The 16,716-nt window shown below is 38.9% G+C and overlaps 1 protein-coding gene across 3 annotated transcripts in view; it reads left to right on the plus strand.

Annotated features, from left to right (window-relative positions):
- LOC133536564 (transcription factor COE3-like) overlaps nt 1-16,377 on the plus strand; it is a 44,756-nt gene extending 28,379 nt beyond the window's left edge. For 2 of the 3 annotated variants that reach the window (XM_061877192.1, XM_061877193.1), the window contains 4 exons: nt 5,271-5,433; nt 5,492-5,668; nt 10,931-11,095; nt 15,997-16,377. In XM_061877192.1, coding sequence (XP_061733176.1) covers nt 5,271-5,433; nt 5,492-5,668; nt 10,931-11,095; nt 15,997-16,028 — 537 coding nt within the window. In that variant the 3' untranslated portion in view covers nt 16,029-16,377. The remainder of the gene's footprint in view (nt 1-5,270; nt 5,434-5,491; nt 5,669-10,930; nt 11,096-15,996) is intronic. The other variant, XM_061877195.1, reaches the window with a different exon arrangement.
- Nucleotides 16,378-16,716: the final 339 nt, after the last annotated feature.

Genomic DNA, 16,716 nt, shown 5'->3' on the forward strand with positions numbered 1-16,716 from the left:
GTGTATGTGGTGGGTGTGTGTATCGTTGCTGTGTGTGTGGTGATTGTGTGTATCGTTACTGTGTGTGTGGCAGTTGTATTTATCGTTACTGTGTTTGTGTGTGTGTGTGTGTGGTTACTGTGTAAGTGGTGGGTAGGTGTATCGTTACTGTGTGTGTGGTGATTGTGTGTATTGTTACAGTGTGTGGTTACTGAGTGGGTGTGTGTATCGTTACTGTGTGTGTGGTGATTGTGTGTATCGTTACTGTGTGTGTGGCAATCGTGTGTATCGTTACTGTGTGTATGTGTGTGGTTACTGTGTATGTGGTGGGTGTGTGTATCGTTACTGTATGTGTGGTGATTGTGTGTATCGTTACTGTGTGTGTGGTGATTGTGTGTATTGTTACAGTGTGTGGTTACCGAGTATGTGGTGGGTGTGTGTATCGTTACTGTGTGTGTGTGTATTGTTACTCAGTGTGTGTATCGTTACTGTGTGTGGTGATTGTGTGTATCATTACTGTTTATTGTCTTGTGTACATTTTCTATCCACAACAGAAATTAGCAGACGACAACCTTTTTTTCAACGTACCACTTAATCAGCTCGGACTGTGTGTGTTTGTGTGTGTGTGTGTGTGTGGGGGGGGTGGGGGGGACAGGAGCGAACAGTGTGAAAAAGCAACATGAAATCACAAATGTGACATGCTAACAGTGTCACATGCTCACATAAGTAACATGTTAACAAAAGTGACATGCTAAGAAATGTGACATGCTAACAAAGTGAAATGCTAACAGAAGTAAAATGCTAACAAAAGTGACTAGCTAACGAAAGTGAGATGCTAACGAAAGTGAGTTTATAATAAAAGGGACATGCTAATGAAGGTGACATGCTAACAAATGTAACATTCTAACAAGTGTAACATGCTAACAAAAGTGAAATGCTAACAAATGTGACATGCTAACAAAAGTAAAATGCCAACAAAATTGACGTGTTAACAAAAGTGACATGCTAACAAAAGGGACTAGCAAATAAGAGTGAGATGCTAACGAAATTGACATGCTAACAAATTTAACATTCTAACAAGTGTGACATGCTAACAAAAGTGAAATGGTAACACAAGTGAAATGTTAACAAAAGTGACGTGCTAACAAAAGTGACATGCTAACAAAAGTGAGATGATAACGAAAGTGAGTTTATAATAAAAGGGACATGCTAACGAAGGTGGCATGCTAACAAATGTAACATTCTAACAAGTGTGACATGCTAACAAAAGTGAAATGCTAACAAATGTGACATGTTAACAGTGAAATGCTAACAAAAGTTACATGTTAACAAAAGGGACATGCTAACAAATTTAACATTCAAACAAGTGTGACATGCTAACAAAAGTGAAATGGTAACACAAGTGAAATGCTAACAAAAGTGACGTGCTAACAAAAGTGACATGCTAACAAAAGTGAGATGATAACGAAAGTGAGTTTATAATAAAAGGGACATGCTAACGAAGGTGGCATGCTAACAAATGTAACATTCTAAGAAGTGTGACATGCTAACAAAAGTGAAATGCTAACAAATGTGACATGTTAACAGTGAAATGCTAACAAAAGTGACATGCTAACAAAAGTGACTAGCAAATAAAAGTGAGATGCTAACGAAAGTGACATGCTAACAAATTTAACATTGTAACAAGTGTGACATGCTAACAAAAGTGAAATGGTAACACAAGTGAAATGCTAACAAAAGTGACGTGCTAACAAAAGTGACATGCTAACAAAAGTGAGATGATAACAAAAGTGAGTTTATAATAAAAGGGACATGCTAACGAAGGTGGCATGCTAACAAATGTAACATTCTAACATGTGTGACATGCTAACAAAAGTGAAATGCTAACAAATGTGACATGTTAACAGTGAAATGCTAACAAAAGTGACATGTTAACAAAAGTGACATGCTAACAAATTTAACATTCTAACAAATGTGACATGCTAACAAAAGTGAAATGGTAACACAAGTGAAATGCTAACAAAAGTGACGTGCTAACAAAAGTGACATGCTAACAAAAGTGAGATAACGAAAGTGAGTTTATAATAAAAGGGACATGCTAACGAAGGTGGCATGCTAACAAATGTAACATTCTAACAAGTGTGACATGCTAACAAAAGTGAAATGCTAACAAATGTGACATGTTAACAGTGAAATGCTAACAAAAGTGACATGTTAACAAAAGTGACATGCTAACAAAAGTGACTAGCAAATAAGAGTGAGATGCTAACGAAAGTGACATGCTAACAAATTTAACATTCTAACAAGTGTGACATGCTAACAAAAGTGAAATGGTAACACAAGTGAAATGCTAACAAAAGTGACGTGCTAACAAAAGTGACATGCTAACAAAAGTGAGATGATAACAAAAGTGAGTTTATAATAAAAGGGACATGCTAACGAAGGTGGCATGCTAACAAATGTAACATTCTAACATGTGTGACATGCTAACAAAAGTGAAATGCTAACAAATGTGACATGTTAACAGTGAAATGCTAACAAAAGTGACATGTTAACAAAAGTGACATGCTAACAAATTTAACATTCTAACAAATGTGACATGCTAACAAAAGTGAAATGGTAACACAAGTGAAATGCTAACAAAAGTGACGTGCTAACAAAAGTGACATGCTAACAAAAGTGAGATGATAACGAAAGTGAGTTTATAATAAAAGGGACATGCTAACGAAGGTGGCATGCTAACAAATGTAACATTCTAACAAGTGTGACATGCTAACGAAAGTGAAATGCTAACAAATGTGACATGTTAACAGTGAAATGCTAACAAAAGTGACATGTTAACAAAAGTGACATGCTAACAAAAGTGACTAGCAAATAAGAGTGAGATGCTAACGAAAGTGACATGCTAACAAATTTAACATTCTAACAAGTGTGACATGCTAACAAAAGTGAAATGGTAACACAAGTGAAATGCTAACAAAAGTGACGTGCTAACAAAAGTGACATGCCAACAAAAGTGAGATGATAACGAAAGTGAGTTTATAATAAAAAGGACATGCTAACAAATGTAACATTCTAACAAGTGTGACATGCTAACAAAAGTGAAATGCTAACAAATGTGACATGTTAACAGTGAAATGCTAACAAAAGTGACATGTTAACAAAAGTGACATGCTAACAAAAGTGACTAGCAAATAAGAGTGAGATGCTAATGAAAGTGACATGCTAACAAATTTAACATTCTAACAAGTCTGACATGCTAACAAAAGTGAAATGGTAACACAAGTGAAATGCTAACAAAAGTGACGTGCTAACAAAAGTGACATGCTAACAAAAGTGAGATGATAACAAAAGTGAGTTTATAATAAAAGGGACATGCTAACGAAGGTGGCATGCTAACAAATGTAACATTCTAACAAGTGTGACATGCTAACAAAAGTGAAATGATAACAAATTTGACATGTTAACAGTGAAATGCTAACAAAAGTGACATGTTAACAAAAGTGACATGCTAACAAAAGTGACTTGCAAATAAGAGTGAGATGCTAACGAAAGTGACATGCTAACAAATTTAACATTCTAACAAGTGTGACATGCTAACAAAAGTGAAATGCTAACAAATGTGACTTGCTGACAAAAGTAAAATGCCGACAAAAGTGACGTGTTAACAAAAGTGACATGCTAACAAAAGTGACTAGCAAATAAGAGTGAGATGCTAAGGAAAGTGACATGCTAGCAAATTTAACATTCTAACAAGTGTGACATGCTAACAAAAGTGAAATGGTAACAAGTGAAATGCTAACAAAAGTGACGTGCCAACAAAAGTGACATGCTAACAAAAGTGAGATGATAACGAAAGTCAGTTTATAATAAAAGGGACATGCTAACGAAGGTGGCATGCTAACAAATGTAACATTCTAACAAGTGTGACATGCTAACAAAAGTGAAATGCTAACAAATGTGACATGTTAACAGTGAAATGCTAACAAAAGTGACATGTTAACAAAAGTGACATGCTAACAAATTTAACATTCTAACAAGTGTGACATGCTAACAAAAGTGAAATGGTAACACAAGTGAAATGCTAACAAAAGTGACGTGCTAACAAAAGTGACATGCTAACAAAAGTGAGATGATAACGAAAGTGAGTTTATAATAAAAGGGACATGCTAACGAAGGTGGCATGCTAACAAATGTAACATTCTAACAAGTGTGAAATGCTAACAAAAGTGAAATGCTAACAAATGTGACATGTTAACAGTGAAATGCTAACAAAAGTGACATGTTAACAAAAGTCACATGCTAACAAATGTAACATTCTAACAAGTGTGACATGCTAACAAAAGTGAAATGGTAACACAAATGAAATCCTAACAAAAGAGACATGCTAACAAAAGTGACATGCTAACAAAAGTGAGATGATAACGAAAGTGAGTTTATAATAAAAGGGACATGCTAACGAAGGTGGCATGCTAACAAATGTAACATTCTAACAAGTGTGACATGCTAACAAGAGTGAAATGCTAACAAATGTGACATGTTAACAGTGAAATGCTAACAAAAGTGACATGTTAACAAAAGTGACATGCTAACAAAAGTGACTAGCAAATAAAAGTGAGATGCTAACGAAAGTGACATGCTAACAAATTTAACATTCTAACAAGTGTGACATGCTAACAAAAGTGAAATGGTAACACAAGTGAAATGCTAACAAAAGTGACGTGCTAACAAAAGTGACATGCTAACAAAAGTGAGATGATAACGAAAGTGAGTTTATAATAAAATGGACATGCTAACGAAGGTGGCATGCTAACAAATGTAACATTCTAAGAAGTGTGACATGCTAACAAAAGTGAAATGCTAACAAATGTGACATGTTAACAGTGAAATGCTAACAAAAGTGACATGTTAACAAAAGTGACTAGCAAATAAAAGTGAGATGCTAACGAAAGTGACATGCTAACAAATTTAACATTCTAACAAGTGTGACATGCTAACAAAAGTGAAATGGTAACACAAGTGAAATGCTAACAAAAGTGACATGCTAAAAAGTGAGATGTTAACGAAAGTGACATGCTAACAAATGTAACATGCTAACAAGTGTGACATGCTAACAAAAGTGAAATGCTAACAATTGTGACATGCTAACAAATGTGACATGCTAACAGACGTGAAATGCTAAAAAATTTGGCATGCTAACAGAAGTGAAATGCTAACAAAAGTGACATGTTAACAAAAGTGAAATGCTAACAAAATAAGCACAAACATATCATAATGAAATGTTTTTGAAGGAGATCATCCTGAAGCAAGCGACCGACATTGCCGAGGCACTCTACAGCGTTCCTCGGAACCACAACCAGATCCCGTCGCTTGGAAACTCAGGTTCGCACGGCATGATGGGAGTTAACTCCTTCAGTGGCCAGCTGGCAATCACCGTCTCTGACACAAGTCCAGGTCCTGAAAGCTTGTCATCACAAGAAGAATGTTTCCTGACAATGTGGTCTTCCTGCAGTCGGGTACAGTCGCAACACCAGCAGTGTGTCACCCAGAGGATACGCCCCCAGCTCCGCCTCCCAACCCAGTAACTATGGCAACAACACCACCTACGGCAACGCTTCCATGGCAAACCTCGGCGTGACGTCTTCGCCAAACTTCCTCAACGCATCGTCTGCCAGCTCACCCTACGGCAGTAAGTGTAATCACGCTCAGATGTGAGTTGGACCAGGACCAACCTTAGTCTTACTTTGAAATTATTCTTTTTAGACCTTAAGTTCCAACCCTAGTCTTACATTAATAATATTTTACTTATACCTAAGACCCAAACCCCGGTCTTACTTTAAACCTTTTCCTACTTAGGTCTTAGGTCCCAAACGTAGTCTTGCCTTAAACTTTGTCCACTAAGACCTAAGGTTCTAACCCTAGTCTTACTTTATAACTATTCTATTTAGATCTTAAGTCCCATGCCGAGTCTTGCTTTAAAACTAATCTACTTAGACCTCAGGTTCTAACCCTAGTCTTACTGTAAACCTTTTCTACTAAGGTATTAAGTCTCAAACTTGGTCTTACCTTAAACTTTGTCCACTAAGACCTAAGGTTCTAACCCTAGTCTTACTTTATAACTATTCTATTTAGATCTTAGGTCCCAAGCCGAGTCTTGCTTTAAAACTAATCTACTTAGACCTCAGGTTCTAACCCTGGTCTTACTTTAAACCTTTTCTACTAAGGTATTAGGTCTCAAACTTAGTCTTACCTTAAACTTTGTCCACTAAGACCTAAGGTTCTAACCCTAGTCTTACTTTATAACTATTCTATTTAGATCTTAGGTCCCAAGCCGAGTCTTGCTTTAAAACTAATCTACTTAGACCTCAGGTTCTAACCCTAGTCTTACTGTAAACCTTTTCTACTAAGGTATTAAGTCTCAAACTTGGTCTTACCTTAAACTTTGTCCACTAAGACCTAAGGTTCTAACCCTAGTCTTACTTTATAACTATTCTATTTAGATCTTAGGTCCCAAGCCGAGTCTTGCTTTAAAACTAATCTACTTAGACCTCAGGTTCTAACCCTAGACTTACTGTAAACCTTTTCTACTAAGGTATTAGGTCTCAAACTTAGTCTTACCTTAAACTTTGTCCACTAAGACCTAAGGTTCTAACCCTAGTCTTACTTTATAACTATTCTATTTAGATCTTAGGTCCTAACCCGAGTCTTGCTTTAAAACTAATCTACTTACACCTCAGGTTCTAACCCTGGTCTTACTTTAAACCTTTTCTACTAAGGTATTAGGTCTCAAACTTAGTCTTACCTTAAACTTTGTCCACTAAGACTTAAGGTTCCAACCCTAGTCTTACTTTATAACTAATATATTTAGCTCTTAGGTCCCAACCTGAGTCTTGGTTTAAAGCTAATCTACTTAGACCTCAGGTTCTAACCCTAGTCTTATTTTAAACCTTTTCTATTTAGGTTGTAGGTCCCAAACTTAGTCTTACCTTAAACTTTGTCCACTAAGACCTAAGGTTCCAACCCTAATCTTACTTTATAACTATTCTATTTAGATCTTAGGTCCCAACCCGAGTCTTGCTTTAAAACTAATCTACTTAGACCTTAGGTTCTAACCCTAGTCTTACTGTAAACCTTTTCTACTTAGGTCTTAGGTCCCAAACGTAGTCTTACCTTAAACTTTGTCCACTAAGACCTAAGGTTCTAACCCTAGTCTTACTTTATAACTATCCTATTTAGATCTTAGGTCCCAACCGAGTCTTGCTTTAAAACTAATCTACTTAGACTTCAGGTTCTAACCCTGGTCTTACTTTAAACCTTTTCTACTAAGGTATTAGGTCTCAAACTTAGTCTTACCTTAAACTTTGTCCACTAAGACCTAAGGTTCTAACCCTAGTCTTACTTTATAACTATTCTATTTAGATCTTAGGTCCCAACCCGAGTCTTGGTTTAAAACTAATCTACTTAGACCTCAGGTTCTAACCCTAGTCTTACTGTAAACCTTTTCTACTAAGGTATTAGGTCTCAAACTTAGTCTTACCTTAAACTTTGTCCATTAAGACCTAAGGTCCTAACCCTAGTCTTACTTTATAACTATTCTATTTAGATCTTAGGTCCCAAGCCGAGTCTTGCTTTAAAATTAATCTACTTAGACCTCAGGTTCTAACCCTAGTCTTACTGTAAACCTTTTCTACTAAGGTATTCGGTCTCAAACTTAGTCTTACCTTAAACTTTGTCCATTAACACCTAAGGTTCTTACCCTAGTCTTACTGTAAATCTTTTCTACTAAGGTATTAGGTCTCAAACTTAGTCTTACCTTAAACTTTGTCCACTAAGGCCTAAGGTTCTAACCCTAGTCTTACTTTATAACTATTCTATTTAGATCTTAGGTCCCAAGCCGAGTCTTGCTTTAAAACTAATCTACTTAGACCTCAGGTTCTAACCCTAGACTTACTGTAAACCTTTTCTACTAAGGTATTAGGTCTCAAACTTAGTCTTACCTTAAACTTTGTCCACTAAGACCTAAGGTTCTAACCCTAGTCTTACTTTATAACTATTCTATTTAGATCTTAGGTCCCAACCCGAGTCTTGCTTTAAAACTAATCTTAGACCTCAGATTCTAACCCTAGTCTTACTGTAAACCTTTTCTACTAAGGTATTAGGTCTCAAACTTAGTCTTACCTTAAACTTTGTCCACTAAGACCTAAGGTTCTAACCCTAGTCTTACTTTATAACTATTCTATTTAGATCATAGGTCCCTACCCGAGTCTTGCTTTACAACTAATCTACTTAGGCCTCAGGTTCTAACCCTAGTCTTACTGTAAACCTTTTCTACTAAGGTATTAGGTCTCAAACTTAGTCTTACCTTAAACTTTGTCCACTAAGACCTAAGGTTCCAACCTTAGTCTTACTTCATAACTATTCTATTTAGATCTTAAGTCCCAAGCCGAGTCTTGCTTTAAAACTAATCTACTTAGACCTCAGGTTCTAACCGTAGTCTTACTGTAAACCTTTTCTACTAAGGTATTACGTCTCAAACTTGGTCTTACCTTAAACTTTTGTCCACTAAGACCTAAGGTTCTAACCCTTGTCTTACTTTATAACTATTCTATTTAGATCTTAGGTCCCAAGCCGAGTCTTGCTTTAAAACTAATCTACTTAGACCTCAGGTTCTAACCCTAGACTTACTGTAAACCTTTTCTACTAAGGTATTAGGTCTCAAACTTAGTCTTACCTTAAACTTTGTCCACTAAGACCTAAGGTTCTAACCCTAGTCTTACTTTATAACTATTCTATTTAGATCTTAGGTCCCAACCCGAGTCTTGCTTTAAAACTAATCTACTTAGACCTCAGGTTCTAACCCTGGTCTTACTTTAAACCTTTTCTACTAAGGTATTAGGTCTCAAACTTAGTCTTACCTTAAACTTTGTCCACTAAGACCTATGGTTCTAACCCTAGTCTTACTTTATAACTATTCTATTTAGATCTTAGGTCCCAAGCCGAGTCTTGCTTTAAAACTAATCTACTTAGACCTCAGGTTCTAACCCTAGTCTTACTGTAAACCTTTTCTACTAAGGTATTAGGTCTCAAACGTAGTCTTACCTTAAACTTTGTCCACTAAGACCTAAGGTTCTAACCCTAGTCTTACTTTATAACTATTATATTTAGATCTTAGGTCCCAAGCCGAGTCTTGCTTTAAAACTAATCTACTTAGACCTCAGGCTCTAACCCTAGTCTTACTGTAAACCTTTTCTACTAAGGTATTAGGTCTCAAACGTAGTCTTACCTTAAACTTTGTCCACTAAGACCTAAGGTTCTAACCCTAGTCTTACTTTATAACTATTCTATTTAGATCTTAGGTCCCAACCCGAGTCTTGCTTTGAAACTAATCTACTTAGACCTCAGGTTCTAACCCTAGTCTTACTGTAAACCTTTTCTACTAAGGTATTCGGTCTCAAACTTAGTCTTACCTTAAACTTTGTGCACTAAGACCTAAGGTTCTAACCCTAGTCTTACTTTATAACTATTCTATTTAGATCTTAGGTCCCAAGCCGAGTCTTGCTTTAAAACTAATCTACTTAGACCTCAGGTTCTAACCCTAGTCTTACTGTAAACCTTTTCTACTAAGGTATTAGGTCTCAAACTTAGTCTTGCCTTAAACTTTGTCCACTAAGACTTAAGGTTCCAACCCTAGTCTTACTTTATAACTATTATATGTAGATCTTAGGTCCCAACCCGAGTCTTTGTTTAAAGCTAATCTACTTAGACCTCAGGTTCTAACGCAAGTCTTACTTTATACCTTTTCTACTTAGGTCATAGGTCCCAACCTTAGTCTTATATTAAACTTTGTCCAATAAGACCTAAGGTTCCTACCCTAGGTTTACTTTATAACTATTCTATTTAGATCTGAGGTCCCAACCCGAGTCTTGCTTTAAAACTAATCTACTTAGACTTCATGTTCTAACCCTAGTCTTTCTTTAAACCTTTTTTACTTAGGTCTCAGGTCCCAACCTTAGTCTTACTTTATACCTTTTCTACTTAGGTCTTAGGTCCCAACTTAAGTCTTATTTTAAACTTTGTCCACAAAGACCTAAGGTTCCAACCTGAGTCTTACTTTAAAATTATCCTACTTAGACCTTAAGGTCCAACCTTAGTCTTACTTTAAGATTATTCTACTTCGACTTTAAGGGCCACACTTAGTCTTACTTTAAAATTATTCTACTTAGACATTGTGTTCTAACCCTAGTCTTACTTCAAACCTTTTCTGCTTAGGTCCTAGGTCCCAACCTTAGTCTTACTTTAAACTTTGTCCACCAAGACCTAAGGTTCAACCCTAGACTTCCTTTAAACCTTTTCTTCTTAGGTCCCAACTTTAATCAAACTTTAAACTTTGTCCACCAAGACCTAAGGTTCAACCCTAGACTTCCTTTAAACCTTTTCTTCTTAGGTCCCAACTTTAATCAAACTTTAAACTTTGTCCACTAAGACCTAAGGGTCCTACCCTAGTTTTACTTTATAACTATTCTATTTATAATAATAATAATATTAATGGATTAGATTTATATAAAATTTGATCATAGGTCCCAAACAGAGTCTTGCTTTAAAACTAATCTACTTAGACCTCAGGTTCTAACCCTAGTCTTACTTCAAACCTTTTCTACTTAGGTCCTAGGTTCCAACCTGAGTCTTACTTTAAACTTTGTCCACCAAGACCTAAGGTTTAAACCCTAGTCTTACTTTAAACCGCTCCTACTTAGACCTCGGGTTCCGACCCTAGTCTTATTTCAAACCTTTTCTTTTAGCACGTCAGGAATGAGCAACCTCCACTAACTTTGATTCAAGCACAAGAAGTTCATGGTTAAAAATAAGTTTTTTAACTTTATTGTTGGCTTCATTTCAATGTTGTGATGTCTAATGATGATGTTGTCAAAGTAAACATTCTTTCCTGTCTCAGTTGTTGCGTCCAGTCCCACAATGGCGGGGTCCAACTGTAGCTCCTCCCACAGCACCTTTCCTTTCTCTACCGCCGTGAAACAAAAGAGCGCCTTTGCTCCTGTGGTCAGACCCGCAACACCCCCTCCCCCCCCTCGGACCTGCTCCGCCAACAGTGGCCTGCAAGGTGATGCCCCACACACACACACACACACACACACACACACACACACACACATGTACTTTCAGGTTCAAACACTGATGACATCTATTAAACAAGTCAAAAGGCAAATAATTAAATTTGGACTCAGATCTGAGGAGAGACATGACCGCTGTTCATTCTCTGTACAGTTCTGCACCACGCTCTGCCCAGTTCCATAAAATAGTTCAAAGACAGTCCCATTAAATAGTTGAAAAATCAATCAATCAATCAATCAATGTTTATTTATATAGCCCCAAATCACAAATGTCTCAAAGGACTGCACAAATCATTACGACTACAACATCCTCGGAAGAACCCACAAAAGGGCAAGGAAAACTCACACCCAGTGGGCAGGGAGAATTCACATCCAGTGGGACGCCAGTGACAATGCTGACTATGAGAAACCTTGGAGAGGACCTCAGATGTGGGCAACCCCCCCCCTCTAGGGGACCGAAAGCAATGGATGTCGAGCGGGTCTAACATGATACTGTGAAAGTTCAATCCATAGTGGCTCCAACACAGCCGCGAGAGTTCAGTTCAAGCGGATCCAAGACAGCAGCGAGAGTCCCGTCCACAGGAGACCATCTCAAGCGGAGGCGGATCAGCAGCGTCGAGATGTCCCCAACCGATACACAGGCGAGCGGTCCATCCTGGGTCTCGACTCTGGACAGCCAGTACTTCATCCATGGTCATCGGACCGGACCCCCTCCACAAGGGAGGGGGTGGCATAGGAGAAAGAAAAGAAGCGGCAGATCAACTGGTCTAAAAAGGAGGTCTATTTAAAGGCTAGAGTATACAGATGAGTTTTAAGGTGAGACTTAAATGCTTCTACTGAGGTAGCATCTCGAACTGTTACCGGGAGGGCATTCCAGAGTACTGGAGCCCGAACGGAAAACGCTCTATAGCCCGCAGACTTTTTTGGGGCTCTAGGAATCACTAATAAGCCGGAGTCTTTTGAACGCAGATTTCTTGCCGGGACATATGGTACAATACAATCGGCAAGATAGGCTGGAGCTAGACCGTGTAGTATTTTATACGTAATTAGTAAAACCTTAAAGTCACATCTTAAGTGCACAGGAAGCCAGTGCAGGTGAGCCAGTACAGGCGTAATGTGATCAAACTTTCTTGTTCTTGTCAAAAGTCTAGCAGCCGCATTTTGTACCAACTGTAATCTTTTAATGCTAGACATGGGGAGACCCGAAAATAATACGTTACAGTAATCGAGACGAGACGTAACAAACGCATGGATAATGATCTCGGCGTCTTTAGTGGACAAAATGGAGCGAATTTTAGCGATATTACGGAGATGAAAGAAGGCCGTTTTAGTAACGCTTTTAATGTGTGACTCAAAGGAGAGAGTTGGGTCGAAGATAATACCCAGATTTTTTACCGAGTCACCTTGTTTCATTATTTGGTTATCAAATGTTAAAGTTGTATTATTAGATAGAAGTCGGTGTCTAGCAGGACCGATAATCAGCATTTCCGATTTTTTGGGCGTTAAGTTGCAAAAAAGTTAGCGGACATCCATTGTTTAATTTCATTAAGACACGCTTCCAACTGACTACAGAGTTCGTAAAAATACTTAAAAAATAGTTCTTCTGGAAGTTGGGTAGATCCTGTCATCTGTCCGCTTTGAAATCCCAGTGAAGTTTTACAAGCCTTCTTCTTGGAAGGTTTCAGCCTTTTGTCTTCTTGTCCGAAACACAATGTAATGCAAAGTTTTTTGTGATAATTTAGAAACAAGTATTCTAACACGAACACACGACCATATGTACAGTAAACATACATGACCGTATATACTGTAAGTTGGCAAGATGTGTAAATGCTAAATAAAAATAAAATACAATGATTTGCAAATCCTTTTCAACCTATATTCAGTTGAATAAGCTGCAAAAACCAAATATGCAACGTTCAAACTGGAAAACCTTGTTATTGTTTGCATATATTAGCTCATTTGGAATTTGATGCCTGTAACATGTTTCAAAAAAGCTGGCACAAGTGGCAAAAAAGACTGGGAAAGTTTAGGAATGATCATTAAACACTTATTTGGAACATCCCACAGGTGAACAGGCTAATTGGGAACAGGTGGGTGCCATGATCGGGTATAAAAGCAGCTTCCATGAAATGCTCAGTCTTTCACTAACAAGCATGGAGCGAGAGTCACCACTTTGGGACTGAGCAAATTGTCCAACAGTTTAAGAACAACATTTCTTGACCAGCAATTGGAAGGAATTTAGGGTTTTCACCATGTACCGTCCGTGATATCATCAAAAGATTCAGAGAATCTGGAGAAATCCCTGCATGTAAGTGATGATCTTACAGACCTTAAACTTTGACCACTAAGACCTAAGGTTCCAACCCTAGTCTTACTTTATAACTATTCTATTTAGATCTTAGGTCCCAACCCGAGTCTTGCTTTAAATTTAATCTACTTAGACCTCAGGTTCTAACCCTAGTCTTACTTTATACCTTTCTCCTTAGGTTATAGGTCCCAACCTTAGTCTTATATTAAACTTTGTCCAATAAGACCTAAGGTTCCGACACTAGGCTTACTTTATAACTAGTCTATTTAGATCCTAGGTCTTAACCCGAGTCTTGCTTTAAAACTAATCTAATTCGACCTCAGGTTGTAACTATAGTCTTACTTTAAACCGCTCCTACTTAGACCTCAGGTTGAAACCCTAGTCTTACTTTAAACTGTTTCTACTTAGGTCTTAGGTCCCAACTTAAGTCTTAGTTTTAAATTTGTCCGCTAAAACCTAAGGTTTCAACCTGAGTCTTACTTTAAAACTATTCTACTTAGACCTTAGTCTTACTTTAAGATTATTCTACTTAGACTTTAAGTGCCAACCTTAGTCTTACTTTACAATTATTCTACTTAGACTTTATGTTCCAACCCTAGTCTTACTTTAAACCTTTTTTTCTTTGGTCAAAATTTAGTCAAACTTTAAACTTTGTCCATTCAGACCTAAGGTTCCAACCTTAGTTTTACTTTATAACTATTCTACTTATAATAATGATAATAAAAATAATAATATTGGATTAGATGATCTTAGGTCCCAAAAAGTGACACCAGTGTGTTAAGGATATCACCACATGGGTTTAGGAACACTTCAGAAATCCACTGTCAGTAACTACAGTTTGTCGCTAAATCTGTAAGTGCAAGTTAAAACTCTACTACGAGCTTGTACGCGAGGTAGAGAAGTTCCTGCTAGATCAACCCACAGCAAGGACTCTGGAACCAGTCTTGAAAGAGGCTGTACTCTCTTCCACCCTGGAATTGCCAGCCGTGAGAGGTGACGGTCAGGGGTGGCTATACTTGTTTCCCTGCGGCTCAGAGCCTACATGTCGGGGTTTAACCCTGTAGAAAAGAGGGTAGTTTCCCTCCACCTTTAAGTGGGGGGACAGGTCCTGACTGTTGTTTGTGCTTACGCACCAAACGGCAGTTCAGAGAACCCTCCCTTTTTGGAGTTCCGAAAGGGAGCAATGGAGAGTTGCTCTGTCTGGTGTCATCCTTGTTCTACTGGGTGGATTTCAACGCTCACGTTGGCAACGACAGTGAGACCCGGAGAGGCGTGATTGGAAGCCTTCCACTTCTCAGCCTTCCTGTTAAGGTCTATTCAGGTGTACTGGAGAGGAGGGTGCGCCGGATAGTCCAACTTGGGATTCTGAAGGAGGTGTGTGGACCAGCTCTATGCCCTTGGCAGGGTCCTTGAGGGTTCCCCAACCAGTCTACATCTGTTTTGTGGACTTTGAGAAGGTGTTCGACCGTGTCCCTTGGGATGTCCTGTGGAGAATGCTCAGAGATTTTGGGGTATCGGGGCCACTGTATGATCAGTGTCAGATTTTTGGTCCACAGTAAGTCAGACCCCTTTCCAGTACGGTTTGTTACTCGCCCAGGGTTCGCCCTTTTGTCACAGGTTCTGTTTACAACTTTTATGGACAGAATTTCTAGCCGCAGTAAGGGCGTTGATAGGTTCCGGTTTGGTGTCAGCAGGATTAGGTCTCTGCTTTTTGCGGATGATGTGGTCCTGATGGCTTCATCTGATCAGGATCTTTAGCTCTCACTGAATCAGTTCTCAGTGTGAAAATCATCACTTCCAAGTCCTAGTCCATGGCTCTCGCCCAAAAAAGGGTGGAGTCCCATAACCGGGTTTGAGAGGAGACTCTGTCCCAAGTGGAGAAGTCTAAGCATCTCGAGGTCTTGTTCACGGGTGAGGAAAAACGATGTAGCGACTGCAGTGATGCGGTCCCTGCATTGGTCCGTCGTGGTGAAGAAGGAGCTAAACCGAAAAGCAAAGCGCTCAATTTACTGTCGATCTATGTCCCCATCCTCACCTATGGTCATGATCTTTGGGTTATGACCAAAAGGACAAGATCAAGGTACCAGGGGCCAAAATGAGTTTCCTCCGTCAGGTGGTGAGGCTCTCCCCTAGAGATAGGGTGAGAAGCGCTGTCATTCGGAGGAGTTCAAAGTAAAGCCACTTCTCTTCCACATCGAGAGGAGCCAGATGAGGTGTTTTGGGCATTTGGTCAAAGACCTCCGTGGGCACGTCTGACCGGTAGAATACCACGGAGAAACCCAGGACACGTTGGAAAGATTAAGTCTCCCAGCTGGCCTGGGAACCCCTTGGGTTCCCCCGGCCCAAAGCTGGTTGAAGTAGTTGGGGAGAGGGAAGTCTGGGCTTCTGTGCTTAGGTGTGTTGCGTCTTGGGTGTAAAAACCTGTTCATGGTGTCAACATTTTCTTACTGTTGTCCGACTATGGACAGGTGTGTTGCTTCTTGAGTAAAGACCTGTTCGTCGTGTCAACATTTTCTTACCAGTGTGCGTGAACAACAGTCAAAAGCTGTATCGTGAAAACAACAAACTCTTCCTTCTCTGCAGCCATTTCGGGGCTCGTCGTCCCGCCGATGTAGAAAATGGCGAGCACGAAGGAGGCGTGTTTCCAGATGTCTGTGGGCGTGGCTTCAGGCTTCGGCTGACCAATGAGAGCGGTCTAAACATTGAGATGACCACCGCCCATACTTTCTTGATAGACGTCCATAATAACCTTGTCCAATGAAAGTCCCGCCTCTCACCATGAAGCTCCGCCTCTTGCACTTCATGTAAATGTTTCTGTAACTTATTTTCTCACAACACTGTTGTCCAAATTCGTGTGTGTGTGTGTGTGCACATTTGTCAATCAAAGATGAGGTCCAGTCCACTTTGTCGTGCTTTTAATTGTGGAATTGTCATGTTTATTCAAGGATTGTTCATGTTTTCCTTCCCGCCAAATGTGAAATAAAAACATCAACAATGACGCCAAGTTGGTTTTTCCGTCACATGAAATATGTTGAATATTATCTGTGTGCTTGAAACAAGGTCATTCGTTTCATAATGTTGTGATTCACTCAGATCTTCTGCAATTTCTTCTTAAAAAAGAAAAAAACATGAATGTTCTTAAAATGTGCGTTGATAATTCACACCTGCAAACCTCACTAAGGTATTAGCCTAAGTACCACCCCATTGCTATGTATGGAAAGTACTGAACTCATGACCTAATTAGCATAGGTACCACCCCATTGCCATGTATGGAAAGTACTGAAATCATGACCTAATTAGCAT

This window comes from Nerophis ophidion, linkage group LG17, assembly GCF_033978795.1.
Source record: "Nerophis ophidion isolate RoL-2023_Sa linkage group LG17, RoL_Noph_v1.0, whole genome shotgun sequence".
Lineage (NCBI taxonomy): Eukaryota > Metazoa > Chordata > Actinopteri > Syngnathiformes > Syngnathidae > Nerophis > Nerophis ophidion.